At 41.3% G+C, this 20,996-nt stretch overlaps 1 protein-coding gene across 5 annotated transcripts in view; it reads right to left on the bottom strand.

Annotated features, from left to right (window-relative positions):
• The window catches only part of wnk1b (WNK lysine deficient protein kinase 1b), a 98,304-nt gene that overhangs the window by 13,312 nt on the left and 63,996 nt on the right, over nucleotides 1-20,996 (bottom strand). For 2 of the 5 annotated variants that reach the window (XM_030440375.1, XM_030440376.1), the window contains 21 exons: nucleotides 17,987-19,417; nucleotides 14,394-14,486; nucleotides 13,469-13,543; nucleotides 10,572-10,802; nucleotides 9,398-9,468; nucleotides 9,139-9,289; nucleotides 8,852-8,968; nucleotides 8,590-8,700; nucleotides 8,353-8,404; nucleotides 7,994-8,134; nucleotides 5,769-6,666; nucleotides 5,375-5,688; nucleotides 5,220-5,290; nucleotides 4,838-4,894; nucleotides 3,680-3,763; nucleotides 3,555-3,588; nucleotides 3,398-3,465; nucleotides 2,146-2,433; nucleotides 1,782-2,053; nucleotides 1,360-1,435; nucleotides 1,135-1,264 (listed from right to left, as the gene is read on the bottom strand). In XM_030440375.1, the coding sequence (XP_030296235.1) occupies nucleotides 1,135-1,264; nucleotides 1,360-1,435; nucleotides 1,782-2,053; nucleotides 2,146-2,433; nucleotides 3,398-3,465; nucleotides 3,555-3,588; nucleotides 3,680-3,763; nucleotides 4,838-4,894; nucleotides 5,220-5,290; nucleotides 5,375-5,688; nucleotides 5,769-6,666; nucleotides 7,994-8,134; nucleotides 8,353-8,404; nucleotides 8,590-8,700; nucleotides 8,852-8,968; nucleotides 9,139-9,289; nucleotides 9,398-9,468; nucleotides 10,572-10,802; nucleotides 13,469-13,543; nucleotides 14,394-14,486; nucleotides 17,987-19,417 (4,765 nt within the window). The remainder of the gene's footprint in view (nucleotides 1-1,134; nucleotides 1,265-1,359; nucleotides 1,436-1,781; nucleotides 2,054-2,145; nucleotides 2,434-3,397; nucleotides 3,466-3,554; nucleotides 3,589-3,679; nucleotides 3,764-4,837; nucleotides 4,895-5,219; nucleotides 5,291-5,374; nucleotides 5,689-5,768; nucleotides 6,667-7,993; nucleotides 8,135-8,352; nucleotides 8,405-8,589; nucleotides 8,701-8,851; nucleotides 8,969-9,138; nucleotides 9,290-9,397; nucleotides 9,469-10,571; nucleotides 10,803-13,468; nucleotides 13,544-14,393; nucleotides 14,487-17,986; nucleotides 19,418-20,996) is intronic. The other 3 variants (XM_030440377.1, XM_030440378.1, XM_030440379.1) reach the window with 3 other exon arrangements.

Below are 20,996 nucleotides of genomic sequence, written 5' to 3'. Positions count from 1 at the left end.
AATGGTTGCATAGCTGAGGCACAGGGTTCAATAGTCAGTTCAACCAACTAACAAAAAACACACATTTTATCACCTTCCTCTGGTGGTTTCTTTGGTTTGGTTTGTCCAGGTTTTGATGAAGTGCTCACAACATAACATTTTAGCCAGAATAATCATCATTAATGTGCTCCTCGGATCATCTAATTTAACGCGTTAGAAAGTCCTTCTAAAGAAGCTGCTCAGAGCATTTTAACACAGGTTTACAGCTGTTTAAAGTTTTAATTTACAATACAATTTTGTCCGAGACGTTTAAAAAATATCAAAATATTACTTTATATCTGACTTGTTTTCAGGGTTCAAGATAATATATAACTTTTCCATCTATTCTCGGTCAGTGGATGGATGGACAGTGGATGGTTCCTAGTGAATACCATATAACAAATAACACGTACGCAAAAATTTGACATGCAATGTGTGAATAAATATATAAGTTTCAAGCCATCAAGAGAATGCAATATCTATTTTTACTTTACGATTCTCCAGCAAAGCTAGCAGCTATGGGAGGCTGCATTCTTTGTAGGTGCAGCTTAGCCAAATTCTCACGTCAACATGCTAACATGCATACAATGCCAAGTGCTAACATGCTAAGGTTCTGCGGGTTGTTCATTGTGTTAGTTTAGCATGCTAACATTTGCTAAGTAGCACTAAACAAAAAGGAGAGCTGAGGATGATGGGAAGGTCATTACTTATGCACGTTTTCGGTAATAAGAACCAGAGTACGTGACAAATAAAATGTCTGCTTTGTAAAAAGGGATCACAGAAGTGGTTTACAATAATCCTCAGGGGGATATGAATGTCTCAGTCATGACAATTTGTTGTGACATTTCCCAAAGTCACAGTTGGTTTTCCTAAGCGTCCTATGAAATTATTTGTCAAAAGAGAAACTGCTGATGTACTTTTTTATGTGTCCATTTTCTGTTGTACGAAAAACTCAAAAACCAAACCTCATTCACCACCACTGTGTTGGGATCCTGGACAAATCAAACCAACCATTGCATGAAATAGATAGTTACCACTAGAAGTAAGTAAGAAACTATGTGGCTTTGGACTTTTGGTGAACCAACTCTTAAGAAAAATGTATACACATAAGCCTACCTGGCTGTAACGGACTCTTGCTGCCGTGGGTGGAGCTGGTTCTGGACGATTTGGAGGATTTGCTTTTGGTGGGTCGTCTCCTTCTGCCAGTCAAGCCTATAACTGGAGGGAGCACTGCAGCCGGAGGAACCTACGTCACCACCAAGGGAGAAACGGTTGTTTACAATGTACTGTACGTGATATGATGTTAATAGCATCTGTTCTGACGTAATAAAGGTGAGTTACCTTTCCCAGCTTGGTGAAGAGACTATCTATTTCGTCCTTTTGGCGGGAGTGGAGGGCCTGAATCTCACGCATGTGCCTGGTGGTGGGAAGAGGGAATGATAAATATGAGCAACGGCTAAAAGAAAGAACGTGGGTGAGGGACCAGTTTTGGAGAAAGCGCCGGACATTTCCAGAAAAGAAGAAGCGAAAGAAGTAATGAAAGAAAGTGAGTTCTTGACCTCGTTCTTGAGGGTGAGGAAAGAGGAAAAACAAGAGGCAAAAAGAGAAGCAGAGCACAGCCTACTATTTTTGGGGGCGCAGAGGGAGAAGAAAGACAAGAGCAAAATCTACAAAGCAGTTAACCTCAATAAAGAAAGTGTTGGCGGGGCAACAGAACTGTATTTCCTCTTAGATTTTCGAGAAGAGAGAAAGGGCAAACTTGCTTTTCTCGGAGTCGGCTGACTTCCCGTTTGAAGTCTTCATCCTCAAATTCAGAGTCGTTGTCACTGCTGATGTAGGAGTTATTGAAGGAGTTGTTGTTTAGACTGGGCAGCGAGGCTTTATGAGCGGAGTCTGGACTCAAAAGCTGCCCCACATTACTGGGTCCGTTAGCCGCCTGCACAGCGGGTTGAGGGGTCTGCCTGGGTTCAGGGATTTGCTCAGGAGCACGACTGACTGAGAATCTACCAACACGGGCCTCTGAGTTGGTGGTAACCTGAAATACAAAAGCCAAATATTGGATGAAATAATGAGTGAACTGAAAGTTCTGAGCTTGTGTAGTACCTAGAATGAAACCCGGAAAAATACCTGGAAGCGTCCGATGGTCGTGGTAGGCTTAGGAGAGGGGCAGGGTGAGGTGAGGGGTGAGGCCTGGACTCCCAGAGTCCTTTGAGGGAGTCCATCCACAACATCTCCTCCCCGTCCTCCTCCTCCTCCTCTCAGAGGAGACGAGGAGTCCTTGTGCAGTGTGTTCTCTGGGCTGGAAAGGCTGGAGGAGGATGATGAGGAAGAAGACGAGGAGGATGAGGAGGTGGTGGAGGAAGATTCAGTGCAGGCTGGGGGTTTGACAGGAGGCTCCTCAGCAGCCAAGGACACCTAACCAGTGAGAGGAGCAAGAGAAAGTGGATGATGCAACAGAGAAAAACAGCATGCTACTGTTAAAATGTTCAGTAGGTTTTCTTCCTAACTATGAACTGCGCTACCTCTAGGTTTTTTACCAGGGTTCTGCAGGTTTCAACAAGTAAATATAAGACTTGCTTGCTGGAGTTGCAGGAGTTAATGTTGTAGGCACTGAGTGGGTTGCTCCAGGGCTGGACTTTGGCGAGGCTCCAAATGTGAATACAGAACAATATTGGCTGATTGCAGACGTTTGCTTGTGGCTTTATGCAGCCACTTTAAGTTTTTCTGACTTCCCATGTGATTCCAATGCCTTTGTTCCCTAATTTAATTGCTTTCTTGCACAAGATGCAGCGGGTTTCAAATTTCCAACAGACTTCAACCAACCCCTAAATGCACTATTCTTGAGCCAAACCTCGTTGAAGTTGAATTTTAGAAGAAAATAACATTAACAGAAGTAATTCAGACACATTTCCTCTAGAAAGAGATACATTTTTGATGAGCAGAGACACCACGTTATCCTACACCTCACATCACAACATATTAGCTGTGTGTGATCCGAAGAAAATGTGGTAATTGGACCCGCAGAAACTTTATTTTTATTAAAACTAGAAAAAAGGTTAACAGATCAGCTTTCTAAGGTATCGGGATTTGTTGTGAGAAAGTCACCTGAAAGCTAACAATCTAAAAGAAACGACAAGTATGTGGAACAAGTTGTAAAGTACTGGAAATGTCGGCAAACTGATCAATTTGATTCCAGGTGTTTTCTTTTATACCTATTAGCCAATTTAACATTCTCAGACTCTTGCTGTGAGAAATATACTTGAAATGTAAAGTTTCTTGTAGTCTTTTTCAGCTGGGATCAAGGCTACAGTTATTATATCAACTGACCCTTTAACCTGTGACATGTCATGTGTGGTCTGTAACGTGACAGAAATGTTACCTGAAATCTTCCCAATTTTATTCCAGGAGCACGAGAGGACACAGTGTCTTCCTCCAGAGAAAAGGGAACTAAAAAACAGATTGTAGAAATATTAGATGGACACACAGATATAGAGACAGATACATAGATACATTAATAGATTTATTGATATACATACTGTGTCCCGCTGAAGGAATGCCACTGTGAGAGGCCTGGGTTAGCATGAGGAGAAAACAAAACGGTGAAATAGCAGTGAAATACAACAAGATTTACAGAATAATATCCAAATGCGTGTGTGTTAACCTGTGTGTGTGTGCTGACAGGAACAGTCTCTGGGCTCAGAGCTCTTCTTAGCTGAGCATCCAGATCCTCCAGAGGCTGCTGGGACTGGAAAAAGACAAGACACACACAGAGAAATAAACACACACACGCACAGAGACTGAAGTTGATGAACTCAACAGACGCACAAATCAGCCAAAAGCACACATGGACCCACATTCAGCAGATATGATTTTACTGGTTAACAAATTGGAGTTTGCTAATTAATGGTTATGAGCAAAGCGTGATTAAAAAGAGCCAAAAGTTTTTGTTTTACTCAAATACTTCATTAAAGTCTATACCAGAGCCCTCTCCTGTGCCATCACACACACAGATGAGGCAATTTAGAGGACAAACAAGGTATTTTATTCTCCGGAGTATTTTAACTGCAATTAAAAAGGAAATCATTAGAATCAAGTCCCGCGTGAGCTTCAACTACAGCAGGATTACCTTAATCAAACAGGACAAGTCTCACCCAAGAGAGTTACGTAAGGGAAGAGGAGTGAGTGTCGGAAACTTGGCAGGTCAGATTTTTCATAAAAGAGCCGAGAGTCATATCTCATTGTTCAGCGGTTAAATAAGAGGTCTATTTTTGGGACGGCAGCATTCACAGGCACAACAAAAACAGTCTGAAAGTTACAGTCAGTTCAGTGTCTTCTCTGCCCTGATTTACAAGGTCCTCAGGCTGTCTCCCTGCCGCCTCCATCTCTCTCTGTCCAACTCTGAACCAGCATCTCTCCAGTCGTATTTGTTCATCCTCTTAATTTAAAGTTATATTATATCTGTTTGATGTTTCATTCTTCTCTCTCGCTGAGCTCAAAAGACATTCATTCTGATGGGTATTCAATTGTTTTGGATGTTGAACATTTTTACAGTTTGATGTGATTTGCACATTTAATTTATATATTTTGTGTATGTGTAATCACAATTCATCTTTTTCTTTTATAAAAAATAAATGGTTTGTGTTTTTTCTAGCCTTTAAAATATCCAATAATCACTCTGATCAAATGTCTTTTTGCACAGCAGAAGCACAATTCACACACACCAGATGCCACATGGAACTGTAATCATAAGCATTGCAGGCTCGGTATGAATACAGTATTGCATTGCATTGGAAACTAAAAATGAGCAAAAAAAAAACACCTGTATTAGACAAGGTCCAGGGAAAGATGGCAGGAGTTCTGAAGAAGGAGAACTGGCCTAATCCCAGAGACAGAGAGGTGATGAGAAAGAGACAGAGTGGGAGAAATGAGAGGGAAGAGATTCATAGAGGAGGTTATGAGAATGGTGTTCATTGCAGAGAATGTTAAAAGGAATTCACATGCCAGATGAGTTGTAAGGAAAGTGAGTAGAAACACCTATACATTCTTAAGATAAGATCATCGTTGACTTCTTAACCTTTATCTGTAAATTAACCAGGACATTTATTTTAAAAACAAACACTGGTCTGATAGTGGATCATAGAATTAGATTTAAAAAAATCTAACAACAAATGGTTTAACCTGGACTTCAGCTAATCACTCACCGGTACCCTGGATAAGGGGGTTTTGGATGGAGTGGTCTGGCCAAAGGATGAAGCAGGGACGACTGTAGAAACTGAAAGCCAGCAAGCAAAATGATCAAAACACACACGGTAACTAACATTAGTTTATATTCAGAAACACACACCCATCTACCTACCAATCTGTGCAGGGGTGGAGATAGGTGTTCCAGGGCCCTGGATTTGAGCAGGTGATCCCAGCGCGAGGCTAGAGGGGGGCTGGGGGGGATTGGCAGGGAGGCTGGAGCCAGGTGTGGTGACAGATGTGCTGGAGGTAGAGCAGGGGCCTATAGGGGAGGAGGTACCTCCCATGGAGGCTACAGAGGCAGGGTCACCAGCTACAATGTCCCCCTGAGTGGGTGGCACTCCTCCGCCGAGGTCCATGAAGAGAGAGCGCAGCTTCTTCTCTAGGGCTTGGATGTCGTCAGGTTTGCCCTGGGACTCAGCCTCACACCTGAGAAAGATATCACTGAATGTTCTGCAACTTAAACAAAGTGATGAAAACGAAATGAAGGCAGGTCGACCTCTTCTCACCTCGCATCGCATTCTCCACAGTGTGTGTGCGTCTGCCCAGGCAGGGCTGCTGTCTGCGGCTGGGAGTGCACCAAAGTTGGCTGCACTGAAGGAACATTGGTGGTCACTGGCTGGAGCCCAACAGCGGCAGAGGAGGTGGAGGAGGGAGGAGAGGAGTGTTGGGAGGTGGCAGAAGGAGCAAGCTGAGGGCCGGGGATGGCAGTGGTGGGGATGACAGTCGAGGAGAGGGAAGGGGCAGGGGATGAGGTGGGAGAGATTGAGGACGAGACTTCGGTGGAGGCTGGAGGAGAGGAAACAAGGGGAGCAGTGAGGGTGTGCGGAGGAGAGGTGAGCATTGTTGGCGGGATGCTAACCAGTGGTAAAGTGGAAGAAGTAGCAATGACAGCAGAGACAGTTTGAGATAGAGGCTGTGTGAAAGCCTGGGGCTGAACTTGTGCTGGCCCCTGGACCTGCACCTGTCCCTGGGGTTGCGACACAGCCTGCAACCCCAGCTGTGACTGAAGGATGGACTGATTCACCACAGTGGCAGGAGGGGAGGAGGAACAAGGAGGGCTGAGAGAGACAGCATGCATAGAGGAAGGACTGGTGGAGGAAGGGGGAGGAAGGGAGGGCTCCAAGACCTGCTCCTGGTTTAAATTCATAGGGACAAGACCAGCAGTGACATCCACAGCAGGAGTGACAGCGCTGGCCTGTGAGGGGACAGAAGCCGCCGCAGGCTGAAGAGGAGGATGGGTGGAGTGGATGGACGCCGGGGCGGTGCTGGGACCAGAGTCGAACTGATTCTGGTTCTGTCGGAGCTCAGAGAAGGCTTGTTGTAAGCTGATTGCTCCAGCAGACTGCGACAACGCCATACCTGGGCCTGGAGTCTGAGACGAAGGCGGGACAGAAGCAGGAGGAACTGGAACAAAAGAAACACGAGTTTAACCCCAAGAGTCCGTCCTGTTCACTGTAGGATGATCCTTAACCTAACAATACCTGACTTGCAGACTGAAATCGAGTGTTATTTGAGACACAGACAGGTCATAATTATGATCAAGATTTCTGGCTAATGGAGCTGTGGAGGTTATCTTGACTGGATATGACTGATGAGGACACAATGTGTTGCAATTTGTCAATCACAAGGGAGCTTGTAATCTGATTCATCGTCTGTTTTACTCTAAATGGGACCATAATTTGTTAAAGGAACACCATACTGTATTAACAAAGGCTTGAAACTAGCGATTGAGACTATAAACTCATTAGAAAACTGTTTACGAAGGTAATAAATCAAGTGAGATGTAGGGTCATTTTTCTCCCAAGCTTACATCCAATCAGATTTTTTGCAACCAGTCGGCTCACTCTCTGCAAGTCAGAAGAATGCTTTGGCTTCTTTTTTCAGACCTGAAAGCTCAGTCCTTATTTCATACAGTCAATGATTCAACAGTGTTGAGTTGCTGCTGCTCCTGTGTTTCTCTTTTAAAGGCTACCTAATTTTGAATTCCACTCAGGAAATCTAGATTTCAGCATGTGTCGAGGTCAGGGTGCGGAGAGGAGAGGACGGTGAACCACTTGATCCTGACTGGATTAGTCTCCATCTGTTTGCAAAGTTATGTGAATCCACTAACAAATTATGCCAGATCCTCTTTGTATTATTTAGAAAATAGAAAACGGATTAAGAAACATTCTTTAAATCACTGCTTTACTTCCTTTTGGGTTTTTGGGTATTTTTTATGAATTTTTACAGCACGTTTAAATTCCCCGATATCTGACACAAGACTGGATACAGTTTTATGTTCTAATGTTCCTGCAAAAGATCTCATGCTATCAATTTAATAAATGCCAGTGTTGCATTTTGCCAGAACATTTGGGCAATTTCTTCTAAAAGCATTACAGCTTGATCTGATAAGCGTGTGTGTGGCAGTACACTTTAATTTGTGAGTTTAAGGAAAATTCAGTTGTTGTTTTATTTTCTTTTTTTTTTACTGCCTGGGTCTTACTTCTTTCTTTTTGGGTTATCGTTATAACATTTCAGCAAAATGTTTTTATTCAACTATATAACACAGACTTCTTATCTGGGAGTCCGATGGAACATTGGTGGACAGGCTGCAAACAAAACCCAGTTCTTTGAAAAGATAACAATGGAATTGCTAGTTGACCTTTAAAACACACACAAACACCCACACCCACACACACACAAACGCACGCAGGTAGGCAGGCACACACACACACACACACAAAATCCTGACCTGTTTCAACAGGAGGTGCAGGGGTAGGAGACGGCGCAGTGGGAAGCATTTGCTCCTTCAGCCTTGCTTCAGGTACAGGGCTGACGATGAACCTCCGACCTGCTGAGTGGACCACTTGTGCTGTTGCACTGGGAGGGATGTCTGGGAAGAGACGAACATCAATAAATATCATTGTTTTCTTTTACTCTATAAGAGAAAAACATGGAAACTAATATTTGCAAAGTTAATGAACAGGAAGCTCAATGGAGCTTGACAGAGTAAATGTGATATATTTCTGTGCTACCCTGTTGCCCCTGACACTAATAATTTACTTATTCTTATTCTACTTATGCTAAATATTTTCATATTGTTGTTTTTACCTGGCATGGGGACAGATATAGCAGGAATCTGCTGCACCTTATCACCTGCCATCTGTAGATCAACAAGAAAAAAAACGTGAATGCACACAAGCTATACAAAAGCAATAGAGACTTCAGGAAAAAAAGCAAACATAATATAAATATAAAAGAAATATTTAGCATATTTCTATCAAAAACACAAAGAAGAAGGTAGACAGGAGAAGAGAGAGATAATTAAAGTTTTAGTGTTTTATTTACTTGACTGTTTGTGTCTCTCTCAAGACCCTTCTCATCAGCGTTCTCAATCACCTCTCGGACCTGCTCAATGAACGACTCCCTCTCACTCTCCAGGATAAACTCACTCTGGACCTGGACACACACACACACACACACACACACACACACACACACACACACACACACACACACACACACACGAATCATACTCAGGTTTTTAAACAGCGCTGTCAATATGGTTGGAGAGAGTGAATGAATAAAAACAGTGGTGGACTGTGTGTACCATGATTTGAGCAATCTCCTCGGGGTTGTCTCCATCAAGGTCGAACCTGAAAGTCACCATCTTCCTGTTGTGGGTCTCCAGCTGACACTCTGCTACCCTGTCCCCTCGGTTGGAGATCTACACACACATGAACACAAAAATATAAAGAAAAAGGCAATCAGAAAGAAGACAGAGTGTAAACAGATGATTGCTTGATAAGATGCTCATGACTTTTACTGAAACTCATAACAAGCAACAAGCAATAACAGTGGTACAGTGTAAATAAGATTTATAGGACGTGTTATTACATTGAGAACATTGAGTTTGGCCTTGGCAAGCTTCTCATGGCGTGATCGACTTCGAACAGAACGTCTCTGATGACGCTTAGTGGAGCGGCCTTCGTGACGACCTCCTCCTCCCTCATTGCCGTCGCTCAGACCTGAAGTCTCAGAATGGCCGCTGAGGGAGAGAAGACACACAGAGGTCACATTTAGTTACAGAAAAAAAAGTGTAAGCTTCTCAATCGGTAATTCTGTGTGAGAGTTTGCTCTTGGATGCATTTATTACCTCTCTATAGATGAGAGAACTTGAGGCGGCTGTAGTTGGGACTGGGACAGCTCTGAAGACTGAGAGGCAGACTGCAACACACACAGAGTCACGTGAAAAGGCACATACACAATATGATCGGTGTCAGCACCAAACACCAGGGAAACTTGAAGAAAGCATGGAATATAAGCAAAGGAAAACTAGATAGAGCAAGTTTTGGGATAAAGAACTAAAACTAAAGCATTAAACAAAAAGAGCATAGCAAGAGCTGCCATAGAATGATTGTATTCATTTAGTATCTAAAATAACACATGCAACCTTGTCTCATAATCAAATGAATGAATGACTACATAGAAATAAAAAATGTTTAACTTGAAGCAAAAAGAAATTCTGCGGACAGTAACTGATTGATTCTGTTAGACATCTTTAGTAGACCAACTGTCTCCTGCAGCATGTTTTATATCTTTCACTGGCTCAGTGACATCACATAAAGAACTCATGGAACCTTTCCAAAGAGTATTGCTAAATTGTGGATTTTTAAGTAAATCACTTATTATTGCTGGCACACAGATGACATATTAACTTCCTTGTATTTGAGGGAATTTCTCATAGGTATAATTTTCTCTCAGGTGCAGAGAAAATGCATTAGTGGTCCAGACCTGACCTTTGGGTCTACCTTTCTTCACGAGAGGACATTGGTTTGATTAATTCAAAATGACTTGATCCTAATTAACCTTTAACTTTTTGCATCCAACTGTTACAGTTTGGACAGTCTGGAGCTTCAGGTCTTGTAATACAATTCTAGAAACTGCAGAATTTGATTTCTGGCAGCAAAACTTCAGGCTCCTTGGCATCAAATTATTCCTTTTACTGTCAGGCAAGATTTTGTGAATGAAACTCTTCAGCACAAAGGGCAAAACAAATATGATGAAATCTCGCAAGGGTGAAACAAGTGATTTACGACAAGTTTGAGTGAATCTTATATGAGCAAACTTCCCAAGTAAAAGTGAGGTTTCATAAGAATAATCCTGCCTAAGGAACAATATGGATAACATACGGATTAAAAAGCCTCCCTTCCACACACATCTCGAACCCTAAAAACAATCCAAGGCTCCTGCAGCATTCAACTCCGGCAGTTGTGAGCACAGTGAACAGGGACAACACATCCACTAGGTGGGTTTGGACTGTCCAGTACCTGGGGAAAGGGTTCCATGAGAGTATCAGGTGGGGCGGTGACTACACTGATGATTGGCACCACGGTGGCCAATGGCTGAGGCACAGGTGTGGGCACAGAAGGAGGAGGGGAACTAGTAGCCACCACCCCAACAGGGAGCGGCAGAGAAGAGGGAGGGGACGCCACGACAGGGAGGGACGGCGACGCAGAGGGCAGGGTCACCAAGGAAACGGTAGACGGAGTTACACTGGGCTGAAAAGAGGAGGAAGGGCCAGAAAGAGGAAGAGGAGTAGGCAGAAAGGAAAACGAAAGGAGAGGGAAGAATGTAGATGAGGCAGAGGACGGGTAGGAGGAGAAAAGTAAGGGAATGGGGGGCAGCAATGTCAATGGGAGGATGAGGAAGTAGATAAACCCGACAAGTGATCAGATGTGATGACAGATTTAAAGTCAACTGGCATGGTGATGGAACAGTGAGCTGAAGCTGGTCTTTAGTTTGACTGTCAATCAATAAAGCTTGTGAGCACTGATCTCCATAATAAATCATGAGACCAGGAGAAAGGGCCACCCATAGCTCACTGACCCATTACTGACACGTTTGACTCTGAGAAACGTGAGAAAAAACTTTCCGAGCAAGATGACAACTGGGACACTGATCAAGCCTATTAGTGACAACATCTCAAATGGAACAACAAACTCTGTGACAGGACGACTGTATAAAACACACAAGACTCTAAGATCATGCAACCACAAATACCTTAAATCTCTACAGACAAGGTCGATTACGACTATAAACCATATAAAAAACTGAGACACAGGGCTACCAACAGATGTTTCTTCACACTAAGACTTCACAAAGGGATTTTACAAGCTCTAACACTTCTGGGAAAATTGGCCAATTAAATTGATGCCTAAAAAGCCATGGTTTGGATTCAATGTAGGCAAAAATACTTTGCTAATCTTCACTATGCGGCAAGCAGGTGCAAACAGTTAAATTCAGCGTTGATGAAAAATACTATGGCAGGACAGTAACCTAAATTGACTAGAAGGTACAAAAGATAATGATGGTGAAAAGTAAACATTCTGTGTCGTTCTGCCAAACCACAATGTAGCTTCTTTACTCAGGCTGTGAGACCCCTCAGTCCTTCCTCAGCACTACTCTAGTTCTGATCAGTGACTTATCCCGTCAGGATTAGTCGGAATCCAATACGGTAACAGGCATTAAGGATACCAATAATATTTATCCAGAAATACTGTAGCTAATCTTCCCGCTGATGGTCTAATTAGCTTATGTAGGTCATATAGAGAGATCGGTATAAACAGTTAAAAGTTCCTTGTAGTACAGTAACTTTAACATGGTGTGGTCATTTAAACGTGCCCCGGGGAGTTTTTTTCTTTAAACAAAAGTTATATTTACATTAAGTGTTACTCAGCTAAAAAGGCATGTGCGTATCCTTGACGTCTAACAAAGTCAAATGACATTCACGAAAGGCGATTTTAATTAAAAGTTTGAAATGCGCAGCCTTCGTTGGTTCATTGCTGTGCATGTTGGGAGCATTAAAGCCATCTATCAGTCAGTGGAACGGCATGGAACATTTGGCAAGACTTTGTGGTGTGACCCTCATAAAGCTAAACATAACTATACACTACTACTATAATTCCCTTCATAGATACAAGACAAAATGGACTTAAACCCTCTGATGTAGATCTGTCTAATAATGTCGGCAGCTGGAGATTTTGCATGCTGTGTTGCTCACTTTGCAGATGATATATCAATTTTCAAAATGCTACATAAGTTAAAAAAAAAAGTGAATATTTCTTTTGTTTCTTTAGTAGAACTTCATACTGGACACACTGGCCTGGAGAAACAAGATTCTTCACTGCTCACGTCTGGGGTGAACAAAGGAGAAATACAGGGCCAAAGGCATCAACAAAAGGCTATATCTTAACAGTAGACAAACAAGAGGGATGTCCATATCACGTAGATGCACAATTACTAACGAAGGTGCACACTTACAAACACACTTATACATCAGGATAGGCACACATGGGCCACTAAATACATTTATATTCACATACATGTATGTACCTGAACCAAAGCTAGCTGGTACAGAAGAAAAAGATGTTCTATACTGGGAGCCGGACTGAGATCACAAAACTAAAAGCACACACAGACACATACGTACATCCGGTTTGTGCAAAAACCAGAAGCATACCAATACAAAGATAAGTAGGCACGTATAAAAACACATAAAAACAAACCCAGTGATGAGCACAGGCAGCATGCCAATGAGCGAGCCGGAGAAAATGGAAAGAAAAATAGAAGAAACAAGCTGAGCTGACGAAAAGGTTTAGCGTGTAAAAATGAGCAATTCAAGACGAGCAAAACATGCGATAGTAACACACAGACCGAGAATGACATTGAATATGAACTGAGAAAAAGATAAACGACTGGAATGTTTACCGTCAACATGAATGACTAGTTGATTACATAACTGACCCAAGAGTCAGTCGACTGGGTACACGACTGAATAGCAAAGTCATAGAAATATCTGATCAAATGACCTCTGAGTGGTTAGTAAGGACAGTATGTCCATATAAGTACATCCAATATCAAAACTATGGTAAAAACAACACTGATGGGGGGTTGTTTGAAACTTAATCTAACCCTGAGATGTATTCAAGAAAGCTGTTGAGTCACTGCATGTGCTTTTATACTCTAGCATATGTATGTAAATGCCTATGTGCGCATAACTAAACATCTACAAGCAGAAAGCTGTTTGCGTGTGTTATGAATGCCGACATGTACGGCAAGTTTGCAGTTAATGCAGCACTGCAGCTTGTGTTGCATTAGGAATGTGTTTATGAAGCATTGTGTTCAATATATAGCTCAATAAGCAGAGCTACTGTTCTTTACATACCTGTAGAGGTGCCTGTGGCTGAGGCGTGTGTGTGGGGCTCTGAACTGATGTGATACTATGATTGGATGAAACGACCTGGACAGACAGAAAGAGAGAGAGAGAGTAAAGGAAAGAAGAGAGGAAATTAAATGTCAATAGGAATACATTAATATAAACATTTACATGCACACCGATATCCATTTTAGGTTTGATACTTTTTTTAGTTCATGTGCTGCTTATATAACCTGGATAAACTCAAATCCCTGTTATGAGAAACAAAATAATATGGAAAGTACCAGCAGGGAATTCATTTAATAAATTCAGTTATATATTATCCACTTTATTTAAATTTCCTGCCTTGATGTTAACTATGAAAACAAACTCAAGTTTTAAGCCATGTGACAGCACTCTCATGATAATCATAGGCAAATGATAAAATGTGAATGCAGTGTGAAGGTTTGGAATACCAACTCTCATGTAAACATGTTGAGCGTAATTAAGGGCGATTGCTTGTTTTGCTTGTTCAAAATAAAAGAACTTAATACATTCCATCGTTTTCTGACGAGAAATGTTTGATCCGTGATTAACATCCACTTTCACGCTCAATCAAATCATTTTCGGCCTGTAATCAGTTCATAGCAGGAGTTTGTGCCGAGGGCAAACAGTTCTTCAAAAGGAGCGTGCTTCCACTGCAGGCAAAGTGCCAGCTCTGTGTGAGCTGCTGTGGTTACCTTAAAGCAAAGGCAACGACTTCAAAGAGAAAACTGACATCTTAGTCAAAACTGAATGAGACCAAAAACAGGGTGGAGTTATTTTTGTATTTTATCTTCATGGGGTTTGGACATAGAGGGGATTATGAGTGTGAGGAAAGAGATAAATGAGAAATGGGCAAAACAAAGTAAGAATGCATAAAAAGTTTTTGGGTTACTTCAGTTGTTTTCCTTACATGTTGGGAGGTTCCAGGAGGAGCTGGCTGGCTGGTGGCGGGGACCAGCGGGGGTCCTGGAGAATGCTGAGTGGTGGGAGCCTGGACCTGCTGCTGAGAAACAGATTAAGAGAAAGATGGACAGACAGGAAGAGGTGTTGTGGGATATAGAAATGATGGAGGATAGAGGTGAGAAATCAAGAAGATTGCCAACAAGGAAGGAGAAGAAAAAAAAACAAGTAATAATCAGAACATGTTTGTGACTCATGGATTAGAGACTGTACATGACTGCAAACACAAGGTACTTCTGCTGTTCTATACTGATCAGTTCTATGTTTTCTTCTTGTGTATGCACTCATGCACACAGACAGCACATCGATGTATTACGGCAACAGCACATTCTGTATGCGTATACACAGCTTGTAGTGTAGCGGGTACAACAGTACAGGCACAGTACTTGGGTTAGGCAGGGTGTAAGTACAGGGGGGTTTTCAACATGCAGGTCAGATCCTAAGTGATTGGCAGTGATAATAAGTCAATGGAGCACAGAGTAGCAGCTGCAATATTGACACCAAAAACAGAATTCCTGAACTTAAAGTGGCTACAAGTTACTTCCTTTTTGGTGATTCTGGCGCCCCCTGTGGACAAATGCGATATGAGCAACCTTGCCTATGTTCAAGGATTTTTATCTTCATCCTTATCTGTTTGTGGCTATTTAAGATGGCGAACAAAGCTCAATTTGTTTTACTGCCATAACCCAAGACAATTCTATTCAATTCATCCTCAGCACTCCACCATGATAAATTGTTTGAATTTTATATATATATATATATAATATATATATATATATATATATATATATATATATATATATATATATATATATATATATATATATATATATATATATATATATATATATATATAAATATATATATATATAAATATATATAAATATATATATAAATATATATATATATATATATATATATATATATATATATATATATATATCTATATATATATATATATATATATATATATATATATATATATATATATCTATATATATATATATATATATATATATATATATATATATATATATATATATATCTCTCTCTCTCTCTCTCCTGGGAATACAACCCATACAACGCATCAAGAATGATTATATATAAATAGCCAATCTTTTCACATCAGTATTAAAATGCGCCCGTTTCATAACCTGAAACTGGCATGTTTATTTTGTTAATTTTAACAACTCACTGCTGTTTTCTCTATAAAAAAAAAAAACACAGCATGATTTTTTTAATTTACTGCAATAGAACCAATGTTAAATAATACTGACTGTGGCAGCAAACTCTACCGGTTCCTGATAATAGCATTAAGTAAAACCAAAAGCTTGGCCTCTCCTTTGCAGGGTTCTGAAATAACACCTGATGGTGATATTTAAAGAGTCCTTAAAGAAAGTCCAACAGCTATATTTCCTTCCTGACATCTTCGAATAATGTACAGCAGCCTACAACAAATAGGACCACTTTACTGAACGAACCCTTAGAAGGCTGTTTGCAACTTTCTACTTGTCATGAAGCCCACCCTTACAAAGTGTGGTGGAATCTTCTACAAGTATGTTGCACCAGACACACAGATACCTACCTCTTTTCTAACATCATACATAGGCAGTCACAAAATCATCCTAAAGAATTTCACAGCACAAGTATCTAATAAATAAAATGTATATAAAGACAGAAAAAAGAAAATGACAGATAAAGATTAAAGAAATGAAAGGAAAGATCATAAGTGGGTCAAAGTAAATAAAAAAGAAAGTAAGGATGACACAGATAATATCAGCATTCTAAGGGTTTAATGAATTTAAACTGTGACCTTTGAACCTTGAGTAGGAAGTTGATTTCCAGACAGGCCGGAAATGACAACACAATATGCTATAATAAAGAACTGACTTAATGCCAAGATCTTAAGCTATTACAACACAAAACAACAGAAAGAATCTAAAATATACAAATGGAATGTCTACCTGCATGGTTACGTTGCTCAGTTTGTCTGAGCCCCCTTGGTTTTGTTGTATGTTTCTGTGTGTTTGTCTGTACAAATCAACAAAGTCTCACAGCGTCACCACACTTCAGTGATGTCCTTAGATTCAAAACACAATATTCAATGTGCAGGTGTTTTTACATAGACTTTTGAGGTAGTTTAAGTTGTCTTAGAACCGATGGACTTTGGATTTGTACGAGCAAAAATGCAGGTATACGACATTTACCGTATACCCTAACAAACACACATTTCTCATATACATTCATATATGAACATACAGACAAAATATTACTTACTGATACTGACAAATAAATCAAATACAAACAAAAACACAGAAAGGAAGGGGGCTTAGACTGTTTGCTTATAAAGCTTGTACACCAGAGTTCGTCGCAACGTCTACCTTCTGAATGTTGATTTTGAAAGTAACTTGACCAACAAAACTGGCTCTTATCTTGCTCTTATAAGTCCAGCGTTTCTGGTTTCAGTTGCACCCAGATGTGCTTCTGTATGGAGTCATATCAGTGCCATAAAAAAAAAGAGTTAAATCTTTATAAGAATAAGAAAATAAATTTGGAAATATAAAGAAGTACTAATAAAGGAATACATTAGTAATTAAGATTTGTAGAAATACAATTGAACATTTTGATTTATAAAGAGACAATCAAAAAACTAAATGACTAAAATGACAAATAACAAAATAAAACAATTACATACACTTTCATTTATTTTTGACATTTATTTGTAGATTTATCATATATTACAAGACTATGTTATTTGAGTACATATTTTTGTATTTAATCATTTATTCTAAAATGTTTTTAATTTGACTTTTACAAATGTATGTCGACTTCTTTTTAAATAAAAATACAAATTCTTTAAATCTATTCCCCTTTACATTTCACATTAACTGTATCATTACTTCACAGATTTACTTTTTTATCCTGGCCCTCCTATGACTCCATACTGACTCCATGCGCCACCCCATAAAACCTTTAAGTACTGCTAACTAAAACTTTTGACTAACATTTTTCTACAGATTCTTTTTCTTTAAGAAAACAGTGTCATGGAATGAATAATGTGAGACATTTTGAAGGCAGACCATGAGACTCACTCTGTAGTGTTGATATGACTCGGGTTGTCTGGTCTAAAATTACAACCAAAGACTACACGATGACAAGTAAGCATGAGCTGGGGCTCGTGGGTTGGTTGGGTGAAAAACAAAATAGGGATTGGTGTAATGGCCTCTGGATCAAATTACTATTCTGGTAAAAATTCAGTTGCTTTTCATAGAAGGATTCACACTGTTTTTTACCCATCTACGCTAAAGAATACATTTGTTTTTTTTAGAATTGCCACAAGGTGATGAGAAGTGAATGTAATCATGGTCTTATATGTGAAATTCTCAATCTATGAAATGCTGACAATTTATAGAAAGCCATTATGCAGCAAACATGATATATGAACAGCTGGTTGTGGATCTTTGCCAAAAAAGCAACTTGTGTTATTTAAACTAGTAACTGACCCAGAGGACTAGGGATGATTTTAGAGTTTTAACTCAGTACCAGAGTGGGGTTAGCAGCCTGCATGGCCAGCAATGACTCATGGTATGTCATATCAGGTTGGGCTGGTACCACCCCGCCATGCCGGGCCCAGGCACCCTGGATCAGAGACTCCAGCTGAGTCGCTGAAGCTCCCCCAAGCGGGAGCTCAGAGGATGGAGTGGGAGGGAGAAAGCTCTGCATGGAGGGTGGATGTCCCTGGGGATCTATGGGAAACGCTCCGACGGATGAATCGTAGAGTGCGGCGGAGGATGAGTGAGGAATGGACTGAGCAGCTGAGGAGTCGAATGGCGGGAGGAGAGGTGGCGGAGGAGGTGACTGGAACTCCCCAGCGTCTGAGGAGGCCATCGAGTCACTAGAAGGGTCTGGGCTTCTGTCTTTTAAACCTGTGTGGTGGAGAAGAAGACTTCCTGGAGGTAAGGGGAGCTCAGGACTGACGTACGAGTACAGCTCTTCTGTCACTGGCTGCAGACGGCTGTACGTGCCTGAACCACCTGATCCAGTTCCAGTGTTGTCCTCTAGAGGGAGGTCCATGGAGCTTCTTCGGGCCCGAAATAGTCTGGATGCCAGGAGGCTTGGGTCTCCAGCAGCAGCTGCAGCGGCTGCCGCTAAATGGAACTCAAAGACGCTTCCAGTTGTTGGTTGTGGGGTGTCGGCCATTATAGGAGGTGCAGAAATAGGGAAGGCGGACTGGGACGTATGCTGTGGTGGATAGCATCCATCAGATGAGGAAGAAGTAGCAGAACCAATGGCGGGTGCACTTATGGGAGTTAGGGGTGTAGGGATTGGGCTGTGTGCACTCATTCTTTGCATGATGTGTGGGTGCAAGAACCCTGGTTGAGGTGGAGGACCATGGTCGAAACCCATACTAGCAGCTGCAGCTGCTGCTTGCCTCTGTTGATGGAAACTCAAGTGGCCAAGCTGGTGTGCAGTCATTGGGTATCCTCCATACGCCATTGCTTCATAATGGTCCAATAAGGCAGCTTGATTTAGACTCAATCTCCTCACTGCTTCCTCGTGCTCTGCTCTCATGTCTTTATAGCCGTACAGACTTGGGTCTGATTGTCCTGGGAGATGGAGCGGCTCCCCAACACCAAGTCTTTGAGCAGCTGCTGCAAAACCGGGATTCACCATGAAGAGCGAGGGGGTCTCAACTCCCTCCATCCCAGAGAAGGGATGCAGGCTGCTCCCATAGCGAGGGTAGGCAGGCTGGAAGTGACGGGTGTGAGCCTCAAGAATGGACGTGCTCTTGCGTCTCTGGGTGTTGTAGGCCTTAGGAGGCCCAGTGGGAGGAGGCGAAAAAGAAATGGGCCTCTCAGGGATGGAGGGGAAGAAAAGAGTCGCGGGGTCTGGGAGAGTTGAGAGGGGGATGCTCCCTCCTGCTCCTCCTCCTCCTCCTGCGCCGCCACTGTAGGGGTGCGGCATTGAATGCTGCTGCGACAATGAGATACAATGGAGTTGAGAATGAGATTCAGAATGAGAGAGAGAACCACAGCAAAGGCCCACATGATATGGAGAAAATAGTGCGTTACAGATCATCATTTCAAGACAAGAAAAAAAAAGGACATGTATTCACTCTCCACACTAGAAACAAAATGAAGTTGTTAAGACAGGACAGAAGACACCCAACAGCTGTAAAAGGGAGTAATGAGATGAAGTCAACAGGTAATGTAAGGATGCCAAGCTGCAGTAAAACAGGCAGACGAACCAAGAGAAAGACAGGTAGAGAACAAAGCCAATCAGACAATCAAGAGACAGACAAGACAGAGACACATTGGGGGTCAGAGGTAGGTACGCAGTGGGGTAGTAAATACAAAGAGAAGAAAGGCCAAAGTGTGGATCTAAGCTCAATAATATCCTGGGGCATCTGCACTCAGGAAAACATCTTTTTTGAGCTTCTCGCTGCAAAATATCAACTTTCTAACTCAACTAACTGTAATCAAAAAAATACAGGGTTTACATTGTTTTGACTTATTAACCAGATTTTATCTGAATAAGAGAAGTTTGGCTGTAGCCTGTGTGTGCATCATAAATTGTGTTTTAGTTGTGGACTGGATACCAGGAACCAGGATTTCCACTGGCTGTTATAAATTTTGAGTTGGCAGAAGGATTTCAGATTTATGCTTCTGATCAATGGGGCACTTTGTAGTTTTGGAAAGAAATCGTAATAAAACGAGAAAAATATTAAGTCACTGCTTTTCATGACTGAATAAACTGAAGGACAACGCAATTTCATACCGTTTTACTCTGTTTATATTTGCATCATCCTTCTAAGTAGTCACCTGTCAAGCTTTAAACAGTGTCATGAGAACCTAAATTTCCCTCTGAGGACAGCTTGTTTACTCAGTTGGGGAAATATATCAAATAAGAGCTGTACACAGTGCACCATTAAAGTATCGTAACAGTCTTAGAGTTTAGCATGTCATCTTTCCTAAACAAAAAACTAATAAAAAGGGCACCCTGTTGTCTTTATCGTCTCGGTCTCTCCTCATTTCCTGTCACCATTCTCGTTTGAAGCCCCAATATACTCCAAACCACTTCAATAATTTCGATCGTAAAATGAGCAGTTTTCCTGATGGCAGATGCACATGATATTAGATTTATATCATAGAGCAATGTTAAAGCTCAAGCCAATCAAATCTGGATTTAATGAGCACAGTGTTCTAACAGAGGGAGAATGAGAGACTTGATGGAGGTTGATGAGTAGGAATCACAGACTCACAGCAGGGTCTGAAAGCAAACTCATTTTGAATATAAGGGTCATACTAATCTACTTACTCAAGATACATGTGCCACTTAAATTGCCATAAATTTTCCAAATTATTAGATCTCAAGCTAACGTAAAGTACTGGCTCAGCCAACACACTTTGAATCTACATTGCTGCAGCTGAACTATCATTAGATAAACCAATTCTAGATTTTTTTATCAAGTGTGCATCTTATCTTGGAATATCAAGTAATTAGTAAATTAACTTTCTGACTCATGTGGATGTTTACGCATATTTTGTTCAGC

The sequence above is a fragment of the Sparus aurata genome, chromosome 14 (assembly GCF_900880675.1).
Source record: "Sparus aurata chromosome 14, fSpaAur1.1, whole genome shotgun sequence".
Lineage (NCBI taxonomy): Eukaryota > Metazoa > Chordata > Actinopteri > Spariformes > Sparidae > Sparus > Sparus aurata.
This window is presented reverse-complemented; position numbering and strand designations above follow the sequence as displayed.